This window comes from Muntiacus reevesi, chromosome 2, assembly GCF_963930625.1.
Source record: "Muntiacus reevesi chromosome 2, mMunRee1.1, whole genome shotgun sequence".
Taxonomy (NCBI): Eukaryota; Metazoa; Chordata; class Mammalia; order Artiodactyla; family Cervidae; genus Muntiacus; species Muntiacus reevesi.
This window is the reverse complement of record NC_089250.1, coordinates 49,306,490-49,331,258: the sequence shown is the minus strand read 5'-3', so window position 1 is coordinate 49,331,258 and position 24,769 is coordinate 49,306,490. Positions and strand designations below refer to the sequence as shown.

The 24,769-nt window shown below is 39.0% G+C and overlaps 1 protein-coding gene across 2 annotated transcripts in view; it reads left to right on the top strand.

Moving 5' to 3' along the window:
* The first annotated feature begins 11,876 nt into the window (after positions 1-11,876).
* Positions 11,877-24,769, top strand: part of HAO1 (hydroxyacid oxidase 1) — a 55,814-nt gene continuing 42,921 nt past the window's right edge. The window contains exons 1-2 of one of the 2 annotated variants that reach the window (XM_065919626.1): positions 11,877-12,046; positions 18,947-19,098. In XM_065919626.1, coding sequence (XP_065775698.1) covers positions 11,910-12,046; positions 18,947-19,098 — 289 coding nt within the window. In that variant the 5' untranslated portion in view covers positions 11,877-11,909. The remainder of the gene's footprint in view (positions 12,047-18,946; positions 19,099-24,769) is intronic. The other variant, XM_065919628.1, reaches the window with a different exon arrangement.

Sequence of the window (24,769 nt, the reverse complement as noted above, 5' to 3'; positions counted from 1 at the left end):
AAGAATAGGACACGACTGAGTGACTGAGTTGAACTGAACTGAACTGAGCTGTTAGAAGTAGAGGGTGGCAGAGGATGAGATGGTTAGATAGCATCACTGACTCAATGGACATGAATTTGAACAAACTCTGGGAGATAGTGAAGGACAGGGAAGCCTGGCATGCTGCAGTCCATGGTGTCACAAAGAGTCAAACACAGCGATTAAACAACAAAAATGGACTGATTAATTGTGTCCCCCTAAAAGTTCGTCTGGTCAAGGCTATGGTTTTTCCAGTGGTCATGTATGGATGTGAGAGTTGGACTGTGAAGAAAGCTGAGCGCCGAAGAATTGATGCTTTTGAACTATGGTGTTGGAGAAGACTCTTGAGAGTCCCTTGGACTGCAAGGAGATCCAACCAGTCCATCCTAAAGGAGATCAGTCCTGGGTGTTCATTGGAAGGGCTGATGCTGAAGCTGAAACTCCAATACTTTGGCCACCTCATGTGAAGAGTTGACTCACTGGAAAAGACCCTGATGCTGGGAGGGATTGGGGGCAGGAGGAGAAGGGGACGACAGAGGATGAGATGGCTGGATGGCATCACTGACTCGATGGATGTGGGTTTGAGTAAACTCCGGGAGTTGGTGATGGACAGGGAGGCCTGGTGTGCTGCGATTCATGGGGTCGCAAAGAGCTGGACATGACTGAGCAACTGAACTGAACTGAACTGAAAACTCTTATGGTGAAGCCATAACCCTTAATGTATTTGGAGATAAAGCCTTTAAGATGATAAGATTAGATGAAGTCATAAGGGTGGAGCACAAATCTGATAGATGGTGCTGTAGATAGGTTGTCTGTATAAGATGAAGAGATACCAGAATAAGTTCCAGTCTTTCTTTCTTTCATGTGAGGACACAGTAAGGAGCATGAGATGAAGGTTCAAATGGAAGTAATGGAAGTAATACTGGTGTTTCTACAAGATGGAAAGGGAAGTTTATTGATTTTTCTATGGACAGGACTGAATTTGCTTATCTATAGTCAAAAATAATTTTACATTTCCTTGAGTTGTTTATAACCTAAATAGTTGAAAAATAGTTCAAGGACAGTGAGAGACTCTGATCCGATAACCTGGAAAATTGTCGTCTAGACATTCATAATTTTTCATTGAAGCACATATTTTTCCCACATATATTTCTATCAAGGGATATCTATTAGTGATCCATGGAATCCACTTTGGGAATTGACTTTAGAATCTGCTGCATTTCTGTGAGTGTGCCGATCATGGGAAATGTAAAAAGGCAGATTACTAAATAGATTTTGTGTCTCTTTAGTTGAACTTGACTTCCAGGTACTGCTCTTTTTGTATGTATCCAAACACTCTGAGAGCTTACATATCTTTGTCGGCAGGAATTAGTTAATATTAACAGACACTGATTTTGGGAGTGGTAGGTGGTGGTGACTCCAGACCTGAAAATTAAAAAACAAATAAACAAACAGGAAACACATTCTATTTCTGCTAACAAATACTGGCCACAATGCCCACACCACCATAATTTTAAGTGCATCATTTTACATTTCCTGTGCTTTTTGAATCTGGCTATCCTTTGAAAAATTGTTTCCTGAACACTGAAAATGATGCCATCTCCTTTGGGGAAAATGTTGATGTCTATCAATACCGAAATCTCTTTTAACAGACACTTTTCTGGTACTGAAAGTTGAAGGGGCAGACTAATTTGTATGACCCATATCCATGTGATTTCTGGAAAACCCTATTAAGTTAAGAAACCTGAGAATTATGAAGCTGGCTAGGATTCCAATAATCTGTAACTAAAATAAAGAGATGAATGTGGGTACTAAGAGAAGACAAAGGTAGAGAGCATGTGCTGAGGACTTGTGGAAAAACATCAGAGGCTAATTTATTATTATTTTTAGAAGTAACCTGAGAACTCAAAGGGGACAATTTTTGAAAGCCAATTGATGTGAAAGTTAAGATGGATTTCTCCAATTGTCATTCTGATGCAAATTCATCATGTTTATTTCAACAATTCCTGTTGTTTTTTGCTATTTTTCTCTCTGTCAGACAAGCTGCTGCTGCTGCCAAGTCACTTTAGTCGTGTCCGACTCTGTGCGACCCCACAGATGGCAGCGCACCAGGTTCTTCTGTTCCTTGGATTCTCCAGGCAAGAATACTGGAGTGGGTTACCATATCCTTCTCCAGTGCATGAAAGTGAAAACTGAAAATGAAGTTGCTCAGTCGTGTCTGACTCTTCGAGACCCCATGGACTGTAGCCTACCAGGCTCCTCCATCCATGGGATTTTCTAGGCAAGAGTACTGGAGTGGGGTGCCATTGCCTTCCCCACTGTCAGACAAGGCCTACAAACAATTGGCTTCTTAAACACACATGCATTCAACCTTTAGGAGTTAGTTCAAAGTGGATAGAGCACGACTTAGAAAAGAAAAGGACTATAAGGTTTCATTACAACATTATCTTATTCTAACTTAGAGAGAAGGTCAGCCATTAAAAATCTATTGTGATTTGTCTTTTCACTCAAGGCGCTGCCCATCACTGAGGCTTTACAGAGATGTAAACAATTGAACACCTAAAAAAATCATCTGCTTTTGTTTTCTGTAATGAGCTGACTGGTAGAATTCACTCAGGTGCTGCACAGTAACTGCAAGCAGGTTTTGTTTTCCTGATTATAAAGAGGTTATTCACAGGAGGTAATGCAGGTGGTGCAGTGGTAAATAATCTTCCTGCCAATGCAGGAGACACAGGAGACAGGGGTTCAATCTCTGGGTCAGGAAAATCCCCTGGAGGAGGAAATGGCAACCCACTCCAGTATTCTTGCCTGGAGAATTCCATGGACAGGAGCCTGGAAGGCTGTAGTCTATGTCGCAAACAGTCAGACACAACTGAGCGACTGAGTATGTAGCACTCATAAATCCTGGAGAACATTCTGTTGTTGTTTACTATTGGGGAGAGAGCTGGGATAGTAAAAGTCTCCTTTAATAGGTCGAAAGAGACTTTCTTTGAGTCTGACAATTGCCGGAAGGGTTCGTTAAGAGATAAGAGCTCTCAGGTCAAAAATTGCATCAGTACTACTCTGCCTCAACAGTGAGGGGTAATGTCCACCTGGGTGCTGGGGTTCAGAATCAGAATGTATGTTCTTTATCTATTTTATTGTACAAAGCAGAAGGTTTCTTCTGTTGAGATCTCAGTAAGCAGAGTGACTGGTTCAGTGGTTGATTATATATTTTCTCTGTTTCCAATCTAAGAAACTATGAAGTTCTCCAGTTTGGGGGCATCTAGGTTTAAAATAGTAGTTTATAAGGAGACTGGAGAGGAATCAATCATTCTACTCCTGTGGCATCAGAAACTATAATTAGGCACTAAGAATATTCTCATATCAATAGTTTCTGTCCTGCCCTCATTGATGGTGTTTGAATAGATTGGAAAATTTCAGTTGGTAAGACCCAAAACAGAATTTTCTTATGGGATTTTTTTTCAATCATCAGTATCAGAATTACAGAACATACAGAACATACACACCCATATCTTCATCCCAAAAAATTTGTAGAGAAAAAACAAAACAGCCAGAACAAATATTTTAGTGAATGCTTCTGGAATTGTACTCAGTGAGACGAATCTCAATGAATTCTACTAATCTCTCTTCATTAGACTTTGTATTAAATTACATTTAATTATCAGTTAATTATAACTATAATTTCATAGATCTGTATAAATACAAAATAATATATGTGCATATGTAGCAAATGTGTGAATATGTGTATATATAATATCTTATTACCTTAGTAAATCCTTTCCTGGGCATTCCAATGAACTGAATTCTGGGTCAATAAGGAGCTATGTTTGGATGCTAGTGAAACATATCCCAAATATTAAAAAAAACCCTTAAATATTGATAGAATAAAGGGTTATGCTGAATTATATAAAAGAAGTTGGGGAGGCGCGGCAGGTCATTTGGACTTGGTAAGGTTGCTTTGCAAGCCTCAGAAGCCAGGCTCAGAACTTAGAATCCTTGTCACTTTCTGTCTTGCCATCTTTTGCCAGAATCATCAAAGAAAAAAAAGACAGATGAACCAAGAAAATAAAATCAGAAATGAAAAATGAAAAGTTACAAACAACAGAGAAATAAAAAATCATGAGATTGCTACAAAAAATTATACACCAATAAAATGGAAACCGGAAGAAATGGCTAAATTCCTAGAAATAAAATTCTGAGGCCAACATCACCCTGATACCTAAGTCAAAGATATCACACAAAAAAGAAAATTACAGGCAAATACCACTAATAAATGTACATGCAAAAAACCTTAACAAAATATTAGCAAGTCAAATTCAACAATACATTACAAAGATCATACACCATGGATTTATCTTAGGGATGCGAGAATGATTCAGTGTCTGAAAATCAATCAACATGATACACTACATTAACAAGTTGAATAACAAAAATCATCTCAATAGATGTGCAAAAACTTTTGACAAAATTTGACATCCAGTTATGACAAAAACTCTCAGCAAAATGGATATAGAGTGAACATGTTGTTTAGTAGCTAAGTCGTGATTGACTCTTTTGAGACCCCGTGAACTGTAGCTTGCCAGGCTCCTCCGTCCATGGGATTTTCTAGGCAAGAATACTGGAGTGGGTTGACATTTCATTCTCTAGGGGATCTTCCAGGCCCAGGGATTAGACCCACATCTCCTGCATTGGCAGGTGGATTCTCTACCACTGAGCCACCAGGGAAGCCCATAGAAGGAACATATCTCAACATAATAAAGCCCATACATGACAAGCCCACTGCTAACACCATACTCAACTATGAGAGCTGGAAGTATTTCCTTTAAGATCAGGAACAAAACAGGGATGCCCACACTCACCACTTTTATTCAGCCTGATATCGGAAGTCTTAACCACAGCAATCAAACAAGAAAAAGAAAGAAAAGAAATCCAAGTTGGGAAGGAAGTAAAACTGTCCCTGTTTGCAGATGACACAATACTATACATAGAAAATCCTAAAGATATCATCAAAAAGCTACTAAAACTCATCAGTGAATTTAGTAAAGTTGCACAATACAAAATCGATATAGAGAAATTTGTTGCTATAAACTAGAAACAAACTATCAGTAAAAGAAATTGAGAAGACAATCTCATTTACAATCATATCAAAATAAATACTAAAATACCTAGGAATAAATGTAACTAAGATGGTAAAAGACCAGTACTCAGAAAACTATGACACTCTGATGAAAGAAAATGAAGATGACACAAACAGATGAAATTATATGCTGTTTTCATGGATTGGAAGAATTTATATTATTAAGAATGATTGTACTAGCCAAGGTAATGTACAGATTCAGTGCAATTCCTATCAAAATACCAATGGCATTTTTCTCAGAGCTAGAACAAATAATTCTAACTTTGTGTATGGAAGTACGAAAGACTGCAAATAACCAAAACAATTTTGAGAAATAAGAGCATATCTGGGGATATTATGCTTCCTGATTTCAAACCATACTTCAAAGTGAGAGATATTAAAACAGTATGATGGGCTTCCCTGGTAGTTCAGCTGGTAAAGAATCTGGCTTCAACCCAGGAGACCCTGGTTTGATTCCTGGGTTGGGAAGATTCCCCTGGAAAAGGGAAAGGTTACCCATTCCAGTATTCTTGGGCTTCCTTGATGCCTCAGATGGTAAAGAATCCACCTGCAATGTGGGAGACCTGGATTCAGTCTCTGGGTTGGGAAGACCCCCTGGAGGGGGGCATGGCAATCCACTCTAGTATTTGCCTGGAGAATCCCCATGGACAGAGGTGCCTGGTGCAGTACAGCCCATGGGGTTGCAAAGAGTCAGACATGACTGAGCAACTAAGGACACACAAAGCTAGAGTCATCAAAACAGTATGGTACTGGCACAAAAAAGACACAAAGATCCATGGAAGAGAACAGAGAGCTCAGAAATGAATTCACATTTATTTTTTCAGTTAATCTACAACAGAAGAGGCAAGAATACACAATGGAGAAAAGCAGCCTCTTCAGTAAGTGGTGTTGGGGAAATCAGGATATCTGCATGCAAAAGAATCAAACTGGACTACTTTCTCATATTAAAAAAAATCCTCAAAATAGATTTAAGACTTAAATGTAAGGTTTGAAACCATACACTTTCTAGAAGAAAATATAGTCAGTATACTCTCCGACGTAAGTCTTAGCAATGTTTTCTTAGCTTTGTCTCCTCAAGCAAGGAGAACAAAAGCAAAAATAAACAAATGAAAGTACATCAAACTAAAAAGCTTTTGTACAGCAAGGAAAAGTATCAACTAAATTATAAGGTCACTCGTTGAATGGGAGAAAGTATATGCAAATGACATATCTGATAAGGAGCTTGATTTCCAAAATACACAAGTAACTCTTACATTTAATCACACACACACACAAATCTCCCCAAACAACTCTGCTATAAAAGGGGCAGAAGATCTAAAAAAACTTTTTTTCTCAAAGCTGGCATACAGATGGCTAACAGGCACGTGTAAAGATACTCTACATCACTAATCATCAGGGAAATGCAAGTCAAAACCAAAATGAGATATCTCTTCACACTTGTCAGGATGGTTTTTGTCAAAAAGGAAATAAATAACAATTGTTTGTGAGAATGTGGAGAAAAGGAGTGCTCATGAACTGCTGATGAGAAAGTAAATTGGAAAACAGTATGGAAGTTTCTTGGGCTTCCCAGGTAGCACTAGCGGTAAAGGGCCTTCCTGCCAATGCAGGAGACTTCAGAGATGCAGGTTTGATTCCTGGGTCAGGAAGATCCCCTGGAGGAGGGCACAGCAACCTACTCCTGTATTCTTGCCAGGAGAATCCCATGGACAGAGGAGCCTAGCGGGCTACAGTCCATAGGGTTGCAAAGAGTCGGACATGACTTAAGCAACTTAGCAGAGTAAATGGAAGTTTCTCAAAAAATTAAAAATGAAACTACCATGAGAGCCAGTAATGCCACTGCTGGTTACTTAGCTGAAGAGAATGAAGAGGCAAATTTGAAAAGATACATGCACATCTATGTTAACTGCAGCATTATTTACAATAGGCAAGATATGGGCTCAATCTAACTACCAATGGATAGACTAATGGTAAAGAAGATGGGATATATGCACACAGTTACTCAGCCATAAAAATAGTGAAATGTTGCCATTTGTAACAACATGGATGGATCTAAAAAGAACTATGCTTTAACTTGGGCCATGTGAAAACTGAAATGCAAAACAAGGAACAAGCATAAAACAAAAAAGGGTCATAGAGACCAAGAACAAATATTGGTTGCTAGAAGGGAGAGGGGTGAAGCAGATGAGGGAAACAGGTGAAAGAAATCAAGAGGTACAAACTTCCATTTACAAAATAAACAAGTCACAGGGATGAAATGTAGAGTGGAGAATACAGTCAGTAATAATGTTTGGGTGATAAACGAAATAAGGGGTTTCATTTATTATTTCCATCTCTCCTTATTACACTTGGAACCAATATTTTAAAGTGACCACCACAAAAAAGTCATCTTTTTTTTTTTTGAATCATCTTTTATAAATACTATTGTTTTCCAATTTTGCCTTAGCCTAAAATATTTATAATTTTTGATCAGCAGTCTTACATAATAACATAGATCAAGATAATATATTATGCATAAGAATATATGATTATATTACTTATCAATATGATATGTTTAGCAGATGTATTTACAGTGTAAACCACAGACTATATTATTGTAGCTTGCAAAACCTAAAGTTGGAAATGCATGATTTCCATTAAAGTTTTTAAAAACCAAGAATCAATCACCTCACAACTAAAATAGGTGTTGATCTGAAAACTCACATTGAACTATTCACTACAACTGGTCCCTAAACAGATGAAAGAAATGCCATTCCTACCAAACTATTCCCTCATTTTTGATAAGATAGAATTTAAACATTTTTTTTCCTTCCTACGCTATCCTTTGTGAATGGGCAACTACCTTTACTTGTCACAACAAATATTTATAGCAATATTGAGTTGAGTATCATTTTTGAGTTGAGGTAATAAAATATAAAAAAGCATTTTACAGTTCTTAAAAAAATGAGCCACTATTCTTTTTAAAAAATCTATCACTATTACCACTATCCACAAAAATAGAGAGGAGGGATGGAGATTCATTCAATCTACTCCTTTTTCAAGTTCATTTGCTTTAAATAAATTTGCATGGTGTCCACACATATTTCTCACAAAACTCTTCTCTTATTTTAGCAATTTCCAAAAGTCATCAGCACCAAGAACTTTCTAGTTTTCAAACATGCTCACAGGAGTTTTTCATTTGACATGTACATAGATATGTGACTTTCAGCCTTTAGTTGTTGGGACTCATTTACAAGGAATGTGCTATTAACATTCATCTATAACATTCATAAGATAAATAGTCGAACACATGTAGGAAGACTATATGCATCTCTCATCTGCTAAGACAAGGTACTGCAAATAAAACTCTATTCCAGGATGTGCATCCAAGTGCAGCAATTTTCTTTTTTTTTTCTTTTTCATTTATTTATATTAGCTGGAGGCTAATTACTTTACAATATTGTAGTGGTTTTTACCATACATTGATATGAATCAGCCATGAATTTACATGTGTTCCCCATCCTGATCCCCCCTCTGGCCTCCCTCCCCATCCCATCCCTCTGGGTCATCCCAGTGCACCAGCCCTGAGCACTTGTCTCATGCATCAAACCTGGACTGCTGATCTGCTTCACAATTGATAATATACATGCTTTGAAGCTATTCTCTCAGGTTACCCCACCCTCGCCTTCTCCCACAGAGTCCAAAAGTCTGTTCTCTACATCTGTGTCTCTTTTTCTGTCTTGCATATAGGGTTATTGTTACCATCTTTCCAAATTCCATATATATGTGTTAGTATACTGTATTGGTGTTTTTCTTTCTGACTTACTTCACTCTCTATAATGGGCTCCAGTTTCATCCACTTCATTAGAACTGATTCAAATGTATTCTTTTTAATGGCCGAGTAACATTCCATTGTATATATGTACCACAGCTTTCTTATCCATTCATCTGCTGATGGGCATCTAGGTTGCTTCCATGTCCTGGCTATTATAAACAGTGTCAAGTGCAGCAATTTTCTTTCGGCATCATATTTTAGACAGAGCTATCATTCTTGTTTGGTTCAAGTTATCTGCTTGAAGAAACTGTCTTGTTTTAAACATCCACAGCTTTTCCTCCTAGTATAAGACTATAATTTAAATAAAAGTACACTGTTTAAGGGACTTCCCTAGTGGCTCAGTTGTTAAAGAATCTGCCTGTTATATTCAGGAGACCTGGGTTCAATGCCTGGGTTGGGAAGATCCCCTGGAGAAGGAAATGGCAGTCCACTCCAGTACTCTTGCCTGGAGAATTCCATGGACAGAGGAGTGTGACAGGCTGCAGTTCATGGTATCGCATGTCGGACACGACTGTGCTAACTTTCACTTTCAGGCTGTTTAAGGGCATTTCAGTTCTGATTATTAATCTCTAAAATCAGAGAGCTGACATCTCATTATTAGCCAGTCTCTTCTGGCTCACTGTTTCCAAGTACAACTGTGTTTTAAGAATAGTATTCTGGAGCTTGCTGGTTTATCTTCAGCACACTGCTTACAGACAGCATAATTTCCAGTCCTTATTATACATCTTCTTTCATCATTAGCCTTGGGGTATCTTCACGTGTAGCAGTAGCAATATTGTGGAATAAAGCTAGTTTTTTGTTAATCAAAAGGATAATTTTAGGTGCTAGTGGTTATACACATAGCATGAATTCTGTCTTAAAGAATATTATTAGGTGAATGGAGAGATGTGCTGGTCAATAAATGATGGTGAGACAATTGGCTAGTTATTTAAAAATTAAATTAATTCCTACCTAATTTATGTGTTATATAATAAATAAATTTAATTATGTGTTATATAATATAATAAAATACTGAACTGAAGCCAAAAGTAAGCATTTGTGAACTTTGGGGATAAATCTATGTATAATTCAATGCTAATTCTAACAGCATAAGGCTCTTTGATTAAATTAAGGTGTTGGGGAAATTGGAAGGGAAGGCAGGTAACACAGGGTGAGTTAGCAACCAACTAAGACATGCGGGTAACTGAAGCGTGCACCTCACAGAACTATGAGCATTCAACTCATAGAACACACATCTATGAGTTAAATGCCAGAGGATTGAGGGATTTGGTATTCATGTACCAACTCCTTTGCTACAGTCCATGGGGTTTGCAATTTAAGCCCTCCAGGGGGCATTGATTCCACAGTACTTTAGCATGACATGTGGATGGAGCAGCAGATTCCAAGTTCAAGAGAATATTCTCCTATAGGTATTGGCAGTTGAAATTCCCCTGCTGAGCACAGGTGAGCAACTTTAAGTGGGGCCTCCCAAATTGAAAAACAGATCTGACTCCTGTCAAAGCCATTGCTTTCTGAGTCATGTCTTAGTAATGCAAATCTTCCCCAGGTGTTTTTTCCTTGACTGAATGGAATTTTAGATTGAAATCGCAAGGTTTTTTTGGACTGGCACTTCCCTGCACCTTCTCCAGAGGAAGATAAGACTCTAAGAATCAGCTGTAAGTTTGGCCTTAATGTTTCTTGTTAAAACCAAAAGTTTATAATCAATCAGGTTTCTTGTGTAGACACCCTGGATTTACTGGATACGCTAGGGAACAGTTGACCGCCTTGACCAAGCACAATAATAATGATTTGCATGAGTTGTCTCAGCAGGAGGTCCTGATAAGGAAAATGGTGCTGTTGCAGAAAACTAACCTGGAGAATCTATAAGGGAACAAAAAGGAGGAGCTGCCCATAATATGTCCTGCCAATCTCCCAGAAACCTTGTGCTGGAATCCAGATTTGACAACAAGGAAGTGCCCTTGTTGTTGTTTAGTTGCTTAGTTGTGTCTGATGCTTTGTGACTGCAAAGAGTAGTCTGTACAGCTGTAGCCTGCCAGCTTCTTCTGTCCTAAGAGTTCTCCAGGCAAGAATTTTGGAATGGGTTGTCATTTCCTTCTCCAGGGGATCTACCCAACCCAGAGATCAAACCTGTGTCCCCTTCAATTCTCATGCATTGCAGGCAGATTCTTTACCACTGAGCCACCTGGAAAAGCCTGGAAGGATCCTGAGTCAGACCAAATATGGGTACAAGCAAAAGCCAGAGACTATCTGGAAAGCTAACTCCATCACCATTAAACCTGAGACTGTGACCCACTTAGCAGAGCAGTTCTCCTGTTCCCTTACCCCGCTGCTCTCTGCCCAGGCACCTCTTACCAATAAAGTCTTTTGCTTTGTCAGTACACGTGTCTCATTAGACAATCCATTTCTGAGTGTTACACAAGAGCCCACTCTCGGGCCCTGGAAGGAGTCCCCATTCTGGTAGCATATGCCCCATTCGTTTCATTAAGCTCTTTTTTGTGTATGTGCATGATCCAAATATGGAATGAAAATGAATGTGCAGCAAATTCTGGGTACCAGTTAAATAGCAAAGACACATGCAGTGGGGAAGAAACAGCCTTCGGCAGAATTGCGCCAAGAGCGGCCTTAGGCAAGTACTGCTCTAGGATTTTAATTTTTACTCATTCTCCTGCCTTTTTAATGTAACAGACACCTAATTCCCTCTTGCTGCCCCATCAACCCAATTTCTTGAGGCTTAGATGTACTACCTGTTCTTTGGCAGACAGCTGCAAATAAAATTTCAAAGTCTAAGCATGTGTTTGCTCACTTAATTAATGTAAGCAACAGAGAACTAAATCTGAACTTTGGAAAAAGTCTGTTAATAAATGACTAATAACAGAATTGTCAGAATGTTGAAACAACACAGGGGAAAAAACATCCCAGGGTTTGCAACAGCCCAGGAAAATGTTCTCTCGGCTTGTTTGCATCAATGATTATGAACAACATGCTAAATCTGTACTTCAAAAGTCTATATATGACTACTATAAATCTGGGGCAAATGATCAGGAAACCCTGGCTGATAATATTGCAGCATTTTCCAGGTAAGAATCTTTTTAAAATCATGTTTTAAAATTATACAAAGATATTCTATCAAAGCACAATCTTTCAGTTTTAATAATGATGATATGGACTTACTTGTCTAGATATTGTTTAGTAGAGAGGGGAAATTCATGGGGCTGTGAGAAACACTGGGTTTTAAACTTGCATGAAAATATCCCAAGCCTGGGGATCTTGAAAAAAGCTAACCCTAAATTTCCTCACTTGGAATTATGTAGATAATTCATTTAACTGTGTATAAAAATGGTGATAAGTTCTGATGCCTCCATTCTCTTTTTCTCCGACAGTCTAATTTACGGTGTAGGAAACTGTTAGTATTAGACAGGAGACAACTGTCTTATTTGGGCAAACAAGATCAGATGGTTGCCTCAAATGTTCCCATCATGCTGGTTTTCCATTATCATTCATTTTGATTACTGTTTTGTAAATTTTCACTTTAGATTCAAGTTTGTCTATATGGCATCAATCTTTCACTTTGTGGTTTCATCTCTCCTCCTAAGGGCTTCACCTCTCTTTTCAAATTAGTCTTCTGCTGACTTTCATATTTCAAAGCCCAAGATGGTGGATGTCACAGCTTATGCAGTTAGGAAATAGTTTATTTGCTGGAGCAGGGGAGGGGAGCCCTCAATACACTACAGTCTATGAGGCTCATGTACCTTTAATGAAGCCAGTAAATGTTGTGGGCACTCATGGATGGTGATAAACAAAAAAGGCAAGAAGTATCCAGGTGAAAGAATCTGCCTTTATTCCTCATTTCTGCTTTAGCCTAGAGCAAAATCACTCAAGCTCATTTTTCTATGTGTTTATTAGGGGAAATGAAATCATTCTAACCATGGTGGTTCCCAGCAAACAGCACCAGATCACCTACAAATCAGCGTAGGAGCCTGAGTGTGTGGTGAAAGGCAGGGGAGGCTTCCCCAAATTCCTTCAAGCCTTGACTTTGTCTCAGATCTTTCCTGGGACACAAATGAGATTTAATAAATGCTAGGGAGCCGCAGACACCTCATGTGAAGAGTTGACTCATTGGAAAAGACCCTGATGTTGGGAGGGATTGGGGGCAGGAGGAGAAGGGGACGACAGAGGATGTGATGGCTGGATGGCATCACCGACTCGATGGACATGAGTTTAAGTAAACTCCGGTAGTTGGTGATGGACAGGGAGGCCTGGCAGGCTGTGATTCATGGGGTCGCAAAGAGTCGGACATGACTGAGTGACTGAACTGAACTGAGGGAGCCATGGCAAGGGAAAAGACGGCAAAGAGTGGAGTTGCTTAAACTTCTGATGATTTTATCCAACTGCTATGGGATATTTCAGGTCCTTCAATGTTTTCTGCTCCCAGAAGTTGCCCTTACTTGGGCTTATCTCAACTCTGTTCACAAGTGATGTGGTTTGCCTATTAGTAATTTCCTGAAAGCAACACCTAAACCCAAATAGGTAATTTTAACCAAGGAAATCTCAGGGCCTTGGGAGGATAATGGACTTGGTGTCCTTCAGCATTCCTCAGGGCACAATGCTCAAGGGACCACCTTGTCCATTTTTGCACAGCCTTCCTCACCCTTCCACACCCTTCCCCACATGCTGGTTGGTTAATTACCTCACACATTGAGTATCTCAGTGGGTTTGATTCGATACTACATGTTGAGGATAGAGTGAGCCAGGTGAAGAAAGTTCTTGTCCAGCGGAGCTTACATTTCAAGGGATGCACATTGACCTTTGGCCTCCATAATGCTGGTGGTTGAACTGGTGCAAAATGGACCCCAAACAATTGGCCCAATGGACATCTTCAAGATGGAGCAAAGGGGTGTAGCAAACCAGACACCTCTTCAACCCTAGAAATTCTAGAAACCTGTGAGACACAGAAGACTGTGATGACTTCTGTGTGGCCTGGAAAAGCTCCTCACAGCTTCTGTGAATTACACAGGTATTCCCAGCAGTGGGTATCCCCAGCCTACTCAGACTAAGTATTGAGTGAATAACTTAGGGACAGGACACAGACAATGAGAAGGAGTTTTAAATGCCACCTTTTCCATGAACCTTGATCATTCTCTTTTGCTCAGCTTTAAAGGAGGGAAAAATGTCCTAATAGACTCATTTTTCTTCTTCTGGAGGATAGAGGATTATTATCAACCACCCAAGGAGTTTTTATTACAACACACACTGTCTGTCTAGCATCTCCAATCCTTTTTTGTTGTGTAACTTGCTGGATGACCTTTCAGTTCTTACCCTGTATCATAAAGCTGATCACATGGAGGTAAAATAGATGTTCTGCCAGGTGGCGGCTTTGGCCTGATGGGATGAAGGCAATCACTCTGAAAGCTCTCATTCTAATTCAAATGAAGATGACAAATCAAGCAAACCTCAGATAACCCACTGTGACACATGATGACGGAGTATTTTAAAGACAGTTGTGAAATTTATAACCTCCCTATCCCAGGGGTATAGCAAATGGTGTGAATGCATAATGACACCTTTTATCTCTGCACCTAGCTCTGACAACCACGTTTTGGGGTTCTGGGGACACAGACCAGTTAGGTGACTAAGCAGTTGCTTGGAGATATTTTTGGGTAAGACTTGAGGCTGTAATAACATTGTGTCTGCTTCCCACATAAAAAAGGGCAAATAAAGTCAAATAGAACTGCCCAAAGAACAGAGTTTCCTATTGCAATTATGACAGGAACAATGAAAGATGTCAACTTGTTAGAGTTTGTGTGGCCTGACCTGATTGGAGTTAATTTTCAAAAGGATAGTTCTTAGATTCTCTTATACATTAATCAGGGTTATAAAGTGAGAAACACATTATCTTCCTCAACCATGGTCTGCACACATTTTGTGGCTTCTTGTGAAATTATCTGGTGGAATATGATTCTCCAATTTGGGTGTTTATAAGTCATGTGATATTAGTAAAGGAAGCTCATTGTCCCTAATGCGCTTAGTGACTGAAAATTGCGTGGATTTTTTCAAATAAGAGATGGTAAAAGTGACATCATTCCCTCTCTTAAATATTTGAGAAGCAATATACATTCCCCACGGGCATTGTTAGTGTTCTCATAGGTTTAAATATCACAGAATCATTCAGCTACTTGGCACCACAGGTAAGCAAGCTGATTTTTCTCTTGCATTATGAAAAGCAGTTAACTGTCTCATTTTTTGAAAAGTCACATGGCAAGACATCTCATATCAGCTCCGTCACCTTCTCATCCTTCTCCCTCCTCATCATTTCTTCTCCCTCTTCTTCTTCTCTTCATCACCCTCCCTCTCTCTTGGAAATCTCTCAGTCTCCCCACTTTGGACCTCAAAGCTGTGGTTTTTAATCCAGACATGTGACAAACGACACACACATGTGTGCACATGCGCGCACATGTGCGCGCGCGCGTACACACACACACACACACACACACACACACACATTTCAGGAGATTCACGGGCCTTCTGAAACTTATTTACACATGGAAGCACTCTGAAAATGGCTTGACTGTTTAAATATAATGTTTACCAGGCTGTGTTTTCTTCTGACTTAAATTCCTTCTTCTTTTACTAGGTGCCTCAGAAGTATCAATATTCCAGTTAAATGTTTTAAAGTTCTCTCAATATTGAGAAATGAATGGTAACAAATAAGATTTTAAAATTTGTAGCATATTTTATATAAACATATACACAATTTATGTATATATATATGTTATGCATTTTTAATGCTTAGAATAAGTAATTCATGTGGAGAAATTAAGATGCAATATGATCACCATTTTTATTGCTTAGATGCTAAGTCGTGTTGGACTCTTTTGTGACACCATGGACTTTAGCCCACTAGGTGCCTCTGTTCATGGAATTTTCCAAGGAAGAATACCGGAGTGGGTTGCCATTTCCTCCTCCAGGGGATCTTTCTGACCCAGGGATTGAATCTGAGTCTCCTGCATTGGCAGGCAAATTCTTTTCCACTGAGCCATTTGGGAAGACACGATCATCTTACAGTACTTGTAAATCATTAATTCACTGTGTTGAGTTAGTGGGATCCAATAACAGCATAGAACTTCAAAGCTGGGTGATGAGTACATTAATGTACTTCTTCTTGGGGACCTGATTTATGATAACATAAAATTGAGGCCCTTGTTGGATGTTAAAATGATTTCCACTTTTGCACCACTTCATTTAAGAAACCTTTGAAAAATATTTATTATTCAGCTGGTTCAGTTGTTTTGTCAATCTTCATATTTTTTTCCAAAGTGGAAGTCCCATAAAAGCAGAGTCCAAGGTTGTAGTCAGCTAGTTTTATGTAAGATAGTGAAAAAATAACTTAAATTGGGGTTGACATCGGGTGGGGCATGCAGAATTATTGGAATTACCTGACAAGGTGAGTTGTGATTGCTCTTTGGAACATTTCAAAATGTGAAGGACTTTTTAGAGAGCATACATTTTCCATACCGTTGATCTCATTTAATTTGGTCTAGGAATTGCATCTTGTGCCGTTGGTTGATGCCTCTGTAATGTCATTCTCAGGGCAGGAAATTGTGTGTGTGGGAAGCAAGAACACGGTTATTAAAGTGACTTTGCCACCTCGTGGACAAGCATAAAATTGCTGCCTGTAGAGGAAAGGGTTGAGCCTTGCCTGAGTCAAGGGGAACTGGAAATCTGAAAATGTTCCTTCTGACACACAAACACACACAGAGCTAATGCCCTGCAGCTCTATGTGTGCTCCTCATAAAAGCTTCCATTGTTTTCTCAACTCTAAGTAAATATTAATGCTTTCCAAGGCCAGCATGCCAACGGCTGCTATTAAATCTTTTTCTCTCATTCTAATAATACACTTAGAGATGACTGGTAGTAAAAATTCTCTTCAAGGCTTCTGCATCTCCCCATTCAGAATGGAGATCAAAGAAGCATGCTGTGAGGGTTAGTTGAGAAGAAAAGGCTTCCAGCAGCAGAGCATGTGGTGTGACAGAAAATCAAGAAAATTATGTTGTTCAAAGGAACTGCTGAGAAATCACCATTAAACTTCTTTATTATGTTTTGCAGGGGTTGGATGTTTTTACTTTATTATGTGAGGAAGGATTATATTACAGACCCTTAGCTATTCCTCAAAGCAACATTAAGGCAGAATTTCTTCTTCCGCTGGAGGAAGTAGGCTTCAATTAAGTCTTGGGAGGTTCCATTTATTTTGGTGACTCTGTTACTAAATCACACTTCACTGTATTAATGAAAAATCTTGATCTATCTGGAAGCAGAATTAAATCTAAACCCTGAAAGGTGAGTGCTAGTTAGGTATATGTGCATGTGTACTCCAGGTTTATTGCCTTAGTGCTCATGAGAAATTGGGACTATATTTTCTTCAGTTTTAATCAATTACTAATGAGGAGAAAATAACAAATAGGAGATATAAATTTTTCAGAGAGAAAAAACTAGTTTTCCTGTAAATTTTACTAGTTTGTTTCTTGATTTGTTAGTAACTTACATTGCTACACAAAAGAACTGCAGAAAAAGTAATTTAAGATAATGGTCAAGGGTCAAAAATTCCAGTCTCTGTCAAATAACATTTTTTTGGGAAAATGCTCAATTAAACCAAAAAAACCCCACCTTCCCTTATCATCATACTTCAATGGATACAGAATTCAGATCAAGAATTTTGAAGAAACCACATCATAATTTTACAAGTAATTGCCTGAAGTTATTGTCTGTAAGAAAAAAGAACAGTTGAAATAGATGCAGGATATCTTCTTAAACTCTAATCTAACTCCTATGCCATTCTATACTGTCTTCAAATGACTTGGAAGAAGTGAAATGAAAGCTATGTTCCCACAGAAACCTTTCAATGAATGCTTATGGTGTCATTACTTATTATCACCCCAAGTTGAAAGATTCCAAATATCTCTTATCTTGAGAATGGATAAACTGTGCTATATTTTTACAATGGAATACTCATCATCAACTGAAAAGGACAATTACTGATGCCTGCAGCAATATGGATGAATCTCAAAAGTATTAGGCTAAGTTAAAGAAAAGTGAAAGTGAAAGTCACTCAGTCATGTCTGACTCTTTGACACCCCATGGACTATATACAGTCCATGGAATTCTCCAGGCCAGAATACTGGAATGGTAGCCGTTCCCTTCTCCAGGGGATCTTCCCAACCTAGGAACTGAACCCAGGTCTCCCATATTGCAGGCGGATTCTTAACCAGCTGAGCCACATACCAAGCCTGATTCAAAATGCCGTATACTAGAGCTGACCTTTGAATATGGATTTGTACTTAGCAGGTGCACAAATACATGGATTTTTTTTTTTTCCACTGAAAAGGTAGTACATGATCTGCAGTTGCTTGAATCTGTTGATGTGAAACCAGAGATCTGGAGGATCCAACTGTAAAGTTATACACAGATTTTCCACTGTGCAAAGGACTGACCCACCCCTGCCTCGTTCAAGGATCAATTATATATAATTTCAGGACAAACTATATATGATTCCATTTTTATGATATTCTTGCAAAGTAAAACTATAGGAACAACAACAAAATATGATCAGAGGATGTTAGGGGATTGGTGGAGGGAGAGTTTCACTGCAAAAGGAAATGGGGCAATTTTTCAGGATGGTTGAACTCTTCCAGATCTTGATTGTCTGGATATGCAAATGGGTTTCTCAAAGAGCAAAAGGCTGTAGACTCAAATGGGCGACGTCTATGGCTTGTTAATTGTACTTTACTAAGAACAATAACTTGAGAAGTTTATTATTAATCTTATTGATAACTTTCCATCTTAACAAGCATTAAAATTGCCTAATTTCCTTGAACTTTGTGAAGTAATTTGCTCACTGGGAAAAATACAAGAATAATTTCTTTTTCTAACTCAAATGCTTTTGAAATTCTAAAACCTTTTCTCCACACTCCCCCAAATTCCAGGTGGAAGCTATATCCAAGGATGCTCCGGAACGTTGCTGAAATAGACCTGTCGACTTCTGTTTTAGGGCAAAAAGTCAGCATGCCAATCTGCGTTGGGGCCACTGCCATGCAGTGCATGGCTCACGTGGATGGGGAGCTTGCAACGGTGCGAGGTAGGAAGAAGGTTCTTACTCAAAGGGACAGAAACAAACTAACATTTAGTGACTGTCTTCTCGGTATGCATCAAGCAATTACTTCCCTGGATGTTTTTATACTCACAATAGTTAAGCTCATTGACAGGCATAGAAATGCTTGTTCATGGATGGGTTATAGTCCCCAAAATAGAGTGTTTTCAACTGCCTTAGGAGGGAATATTGAGAAATTCAAATATGAAATGCAGAAATTCCTAATTAGGGGTAATTTGTCAACTTCCCAGTCTGCTAGCAACTATGGATATTTGAAAGGGTATGTGCAGTGATTAATATCCCACATTCTGCTTCAGAAGCATGTATAAAAGTTGGTAACAAATTTTATCTGATTTTTTTTTTTTATGCTAAGGAAGGCAGGCAGGAGAAGGAAATGGAAACCCACTCCAGTATTCTTGCCTGGAGAATCCCTTGGGCAGAGGAGGCTGGCCGTCTACAGTCCATGGAGTCGCAAGGGTTGGACATGGCTTAGTGACTAAACCAAGGAAGGCACGAAATTCAGGACCAAAGAGCAGGAACTAAATACTATTTTTAAAGCACTTTACTTCTAAGAATTAAGGATCTTGTAAATTCATTTTCCTTCTTGAAATGTCTTCTGCAAACTACTGCTTTGAATATCAGCCTGACACAGTGAGATTGTGCTGGGAAGATTTAGGTCTTTAATTTTAGGACCACACAGACAAATGGCCCTTGGAGCCCCAACATTTGCCTACAGTAATCCTGAAATATGGAGAGAAAGAAGGGGAAAAAAGGAGAAATGGTATTGGTCTAGTTAAAGTTTGGATAAGAGAGAACTTCCCAAGCATGTTATAGACCACAAACAGTAAAAAAAAAAAGCAAACAAGTCAACACACACACAAAAATGGAAATTTCCACACTCTCAAATTTCTATAAAAGATTAAAACAAATGGTTAACCAAAAAGAATTTAAAAAATGAGACTGCAAAAGGTTAATGTCCTTCCTATGTAAAGACCATTATGTTTGAATAATAAAACAACATACAATCCCCAAGTGGAGGAAGAGAGGTAAATGAAAAAATTCAAATAGGATATTCACAAATGGAGACATAAAAATGGCCAATAAACATATTAAATACATACAATTTTTTTTATTATACCCATAATTATCAAACAAATGTATATTATAATATTCTGTTTTCTGAATATCAAATTATATTATTTTAAGATTAGACAGTGGGATGAGATTATATGCATGTTGAAAATGTGAATTTTTAAATACTGGCAGGAGGAGTATAAAGTGGAATAATCTTTCTAGGAAATAATTTGGCACTGTGTATCAAAGCTTTAAAAATATCAATTCCATGTGATGTTATAAATTTCCTTTAGGAATTCCAAGGAAATAATTATGATTTTGAGGAATGACAATTTTTCAGGAATTTTTATGCCTGTTATTACTATTTTTTAAGTATTTGCCTACTTGGCTGTGTCAGGTCTTAGTTGAGGCACGAAGGATCTTTTGATGCAATGCAGATTTGCAATACAATTGCAATGTGGGATCTAATTCCCTTACCGAGGGTGAAAACCAGCCGCCCCTGCATTGGAAGTGTGGAATCTTGGCCACTGGACCACAAGGGAAGTCCCATTCCTGTTATTTTCAATAAGAAAAAAGTTAGGAAAATCACTCAAATGTCCCAGAATTAGAGATTGGTTGCAGAAAAAATAGGGTGCATAAAAAATGGGGTAAACATTTAAAAATTATATGAAGGTAAGAGTTGACTGGCATAGAAATATGTTACAATATAAGAATTTTTAAAAAGCAGTTATAAACAATAGTAAGGTCCTAGAATATATTTATTTTTGAGGACCGAGAATGTAGACCACATTTTACAAATTTTTATTTGTGGGTTATGAATATTCTGACTATAGAATCAGATGTGACTCTATAACCTTATTATTTTTGATCCATATGTATAGAATTTTCTTTGAATTAGAAGAGTGCAATAAAAGCTAAATTTAAAATAAGAGAGAAAATTGGAGAAGGAACCATGGAGAGAGTGGATGAGAGTGGAAGGAAGTGAAGAAGGCAATAAGCAAAACTTATTGAACTGATAAAACACCCTGAAGCTGCAAATTATTTTTACATAAAAATATTTGTTATTTGACAGGTGTCACTGTTCCCGATAGGTGAAGAGCTGGTTCCATACAGAGCAGGTTTTCATAGTTAGTGATTAATAGGACTTATGCTCCAACTCACTTCTGATGATTCCAAGATCACTACTCCTTCTTTTTGCTGGGAGTAAGGTGGGAAGAAAAATGAAAAGAAAGCTTACTTAGAAACTACTTTGACAGCTTAGGCATGACTGTTTTATCTAACACTATTTCCTGCCAGCACTAACTCTGAGGCATTATTAAAGGCCTATTGAAGTCTTACCCCTTTAGATTTATTTATCAAGCACTTATTACCGTGCTCCAGGCACTTTTCTAAACACATTACAAGTATTAAAGCATCACATCCTCTAAACACCCCAAAGAGGTAGGTACTATTATTAGGCCCATTTTATACATGAGAAACTGAAGCACACAGCAGATGCCAAGGGTCACACAACTGTGTGAATTTATAAATGATACAGATAGGATTCAGACCTAGGCAGTCTGGCTGCACAGTTTGGGCTCTTAGGCACCTTGTGTTGCTTTTAATTTCCAGAAAATCTCATAAGTGTCATGAGGGGAAGCCCATTTATCTGTAAATCACAATTCTCTGATAGTGAAGTGAAAGTGAAAGTCACTCAGTTGTGTCCAATTCTTTGCGACCCCATAGACTATATAGTCCATGGAGTTCTCCAGGCCAGACTACTGGAGTGGGTAGCTCTTCCCTTCTCCAGGGGATCTTCCCAATCCAGGGATTGAAACCCAGGTCTCCTACATTGCAGGTAGACTCTTCACCAGCTAAGCCACCAGGGAAGCCCTAAAGGTAAAAGGGAATTAATTTGCCATTTAAGGTGCAGGTAAAGAAGCCTATGCCTACCCCAGGAGAATGAAGGAGAGTGAAACACTTGATAGACATTAGGATAAGGCAGAACAGGCAGAGCAAAGATGATGCAGTGACACCGAGAACACAGAGGAATTGGCAATGAAAGGTTATACGCACTGGCTTCAGGAAGCTAAGGTCCTGCACAGGTTCTTGTCAGGCTACTGACATGACAGTTTATATTCCAGATTTGTAGTAGAATCATCCCTCAAGGATTTAAACATTCTTAAGGTTTTCTTCTATATTCCTGTCACTGTCTATGGATTGATGGTCTATGTAATATGGCTATTAATCTTCCAAACTGGTGGTGATCAGCTCTTAACAAAAAGGGCTCCTTGGCTGGCATGTGTTGGTTGTGGGATGGAGAGATTATTCAGAAGGAAAGAATGTGTGTCTGGAACAGATGCTGTTGGTGCCCATCATATATATTCCCTTGTTACTTCCCATTTCTATCAGAACATGCAACTTTTTGCCTAATATTTTCTCTGGCAACAGGAGTTGATGGGGGTGGTGTTAGGGAGTTGGTGAGTGGAAGGGCATCCTTCAGGCTGGTGGAAAAACACTCCAGCTCTCTTTGATCAGGATCACCGAAGCATTTTCTCTTCCTACCACCCAGGGTTTCCCCAGTAAGACTGGGCCCCAGTTGCCTCCAGGAGTCACCTGCCCAATATCACACCCCTCCTTGGCTGCCTCCCTTTCCTCTTTCACTTTCCCACTCCTTCAGCTCAGCTTGTGATCATTCCCAAATAAAAGTCTCAGGCTCATAGTACTGTCTCATTGTCAGCTTCGGGAAGAATGCAAACCAAGACAGTGGCTAACTGAATATTAATACAACCACAGACACTTTAAAAGTGGAGGGATGCTTGTATTTGGTAGAGATTGCTTCTTTCTCTCAAAACTGAGAAAATCAACATGGAATTATGCAGCTAATATTTGATTTACTCTATTGTTTCCAAATATGGAAATACTCTCAAGTTAGCTTGATCCTTGGGGAGATTATGAAATCTATGGATGTTGTTATGAAGGATTTTTTTTTTCCTCACTCTCCTACTTATCTGGCCCTTAATGTAGCTTTCTTGCTTCCAGGGTCTTGGTCCCTAGCTAGCAGGAGAAACTGAAGCCAAGTTTGGAGAATAGGTGGAGAAGGAAATGGCAACCCACTCTAGTATCCTTGCCTGGAAAATCTCATGGACAGAGGAGCCTGGTGGGCTGCAGTCTATCGGGTCGCAAAGAGTGGGCACGACTGTGTGACTAACAATACTTGGAGAATAGGTGCTAGTTAGCAGCCCTTTCTGAAGAAAGGGCTCCCCCTAGCTTGGTTGGTAAGAGTAAGTGGAGGATATTCAAATCCCCAGGGAATGGTCTGGCTTGAATAATTAGAATGAGCGGCTAGAAAGTTCTGAAAGTTGTCATGGTGCCAGGGTCTCACGGTCCTACTTGGTTCTGCAGACTTCTCATGGAGCCCTGCTTCAGGGCCCCTTTGGTCTTTCTCCTTACCACTGTGGGACATGTCCCCAGGACCAACTAAAGCCAAGAACAGAGCTCTCTGTTTTTACATGAGTCTGTGATTGTAGAGTGACCAACGGAGCTACACTTTCTTTCTTTTCAAAATGACAACGAGTAGAGGGTTGGCAAATAAAATACAGAGAGCTAGTTGTAGTTGCATTTCAGATAAAAATTCATTTGTAACAGGGTATCCTATGTTTATTTGCTATAGCTGGCAACCTTACTCAAATAAGAGAGCTTACCTTTAGAGGTTCATGTGAGAATCATATGAGATAAATGTTGGGAAAAGCTTCCTGAAGTGGGGCTCAACTTTTATTTGCCTCTGAGATTCCAAGTCCCTAAAATATGTCTCTTCCATACAATCCACACATCAGAAAAGTATACTCCATTTATATCTTAGTGGAAGTAAAGAGTGCTCTTTTTACTTTGCTTAATTTCTTTTTTTAAAGTTTTATGCAGAAACCTCAAAAAATGGCTTTTAGGGCCAGGTTGGTAATGTAAATGTGCAAGGAGAGATGAAGTTGAGAAAACAACAACGCAAGCTCAGTGGTAGAGAGGGTACCATGCCTAGACTGCATATTCCATGGAAGGAAGGTAGCCCCATCTTGCCTCCAGCTAACTGATGCCCTATGGGAATGAGGATGTGGGTTTGCCAAATCTTCAAAAAACATTTTTTAAGAGAAGCCAGAAACCTTGATTTTTATGTGCAATCTCCTGGTTTTTAAATGTTGGCAAATAAATCAAAATTCTTTAAAACACTGTTTGGGGCAACAATGTGTGGGCCAAAGCAAATACTTTTGTGGGCTACAACTGTCCCCTGGGCTGCCAGGCTGGGGCATCTGATTTATGTGGAAATTCACCACTAACTAGTTTCACTCCTTGAGGCAGGTCATTTTCACTCTCTATGATTACGCTTCTGCACTGATAAAGTGAGCTGCTTATGCAACAGCAGTGGTTTATTTCCGGTGTCCCAAGGAGCTGGAGTTGTTTCCAAGTATCTCAGGGAAGTTAAGGGTGTCCCTGAGCACACAGCTACTTTTGTTACTTATTGGGATTCAAAAGAGTAGCCCTTCAAAGAAAGGGTTCTGTTGCTAAGACAGAAACAAAGAAAAGGTATTCAAAAGTGGAGAACTCCCAACAGGAA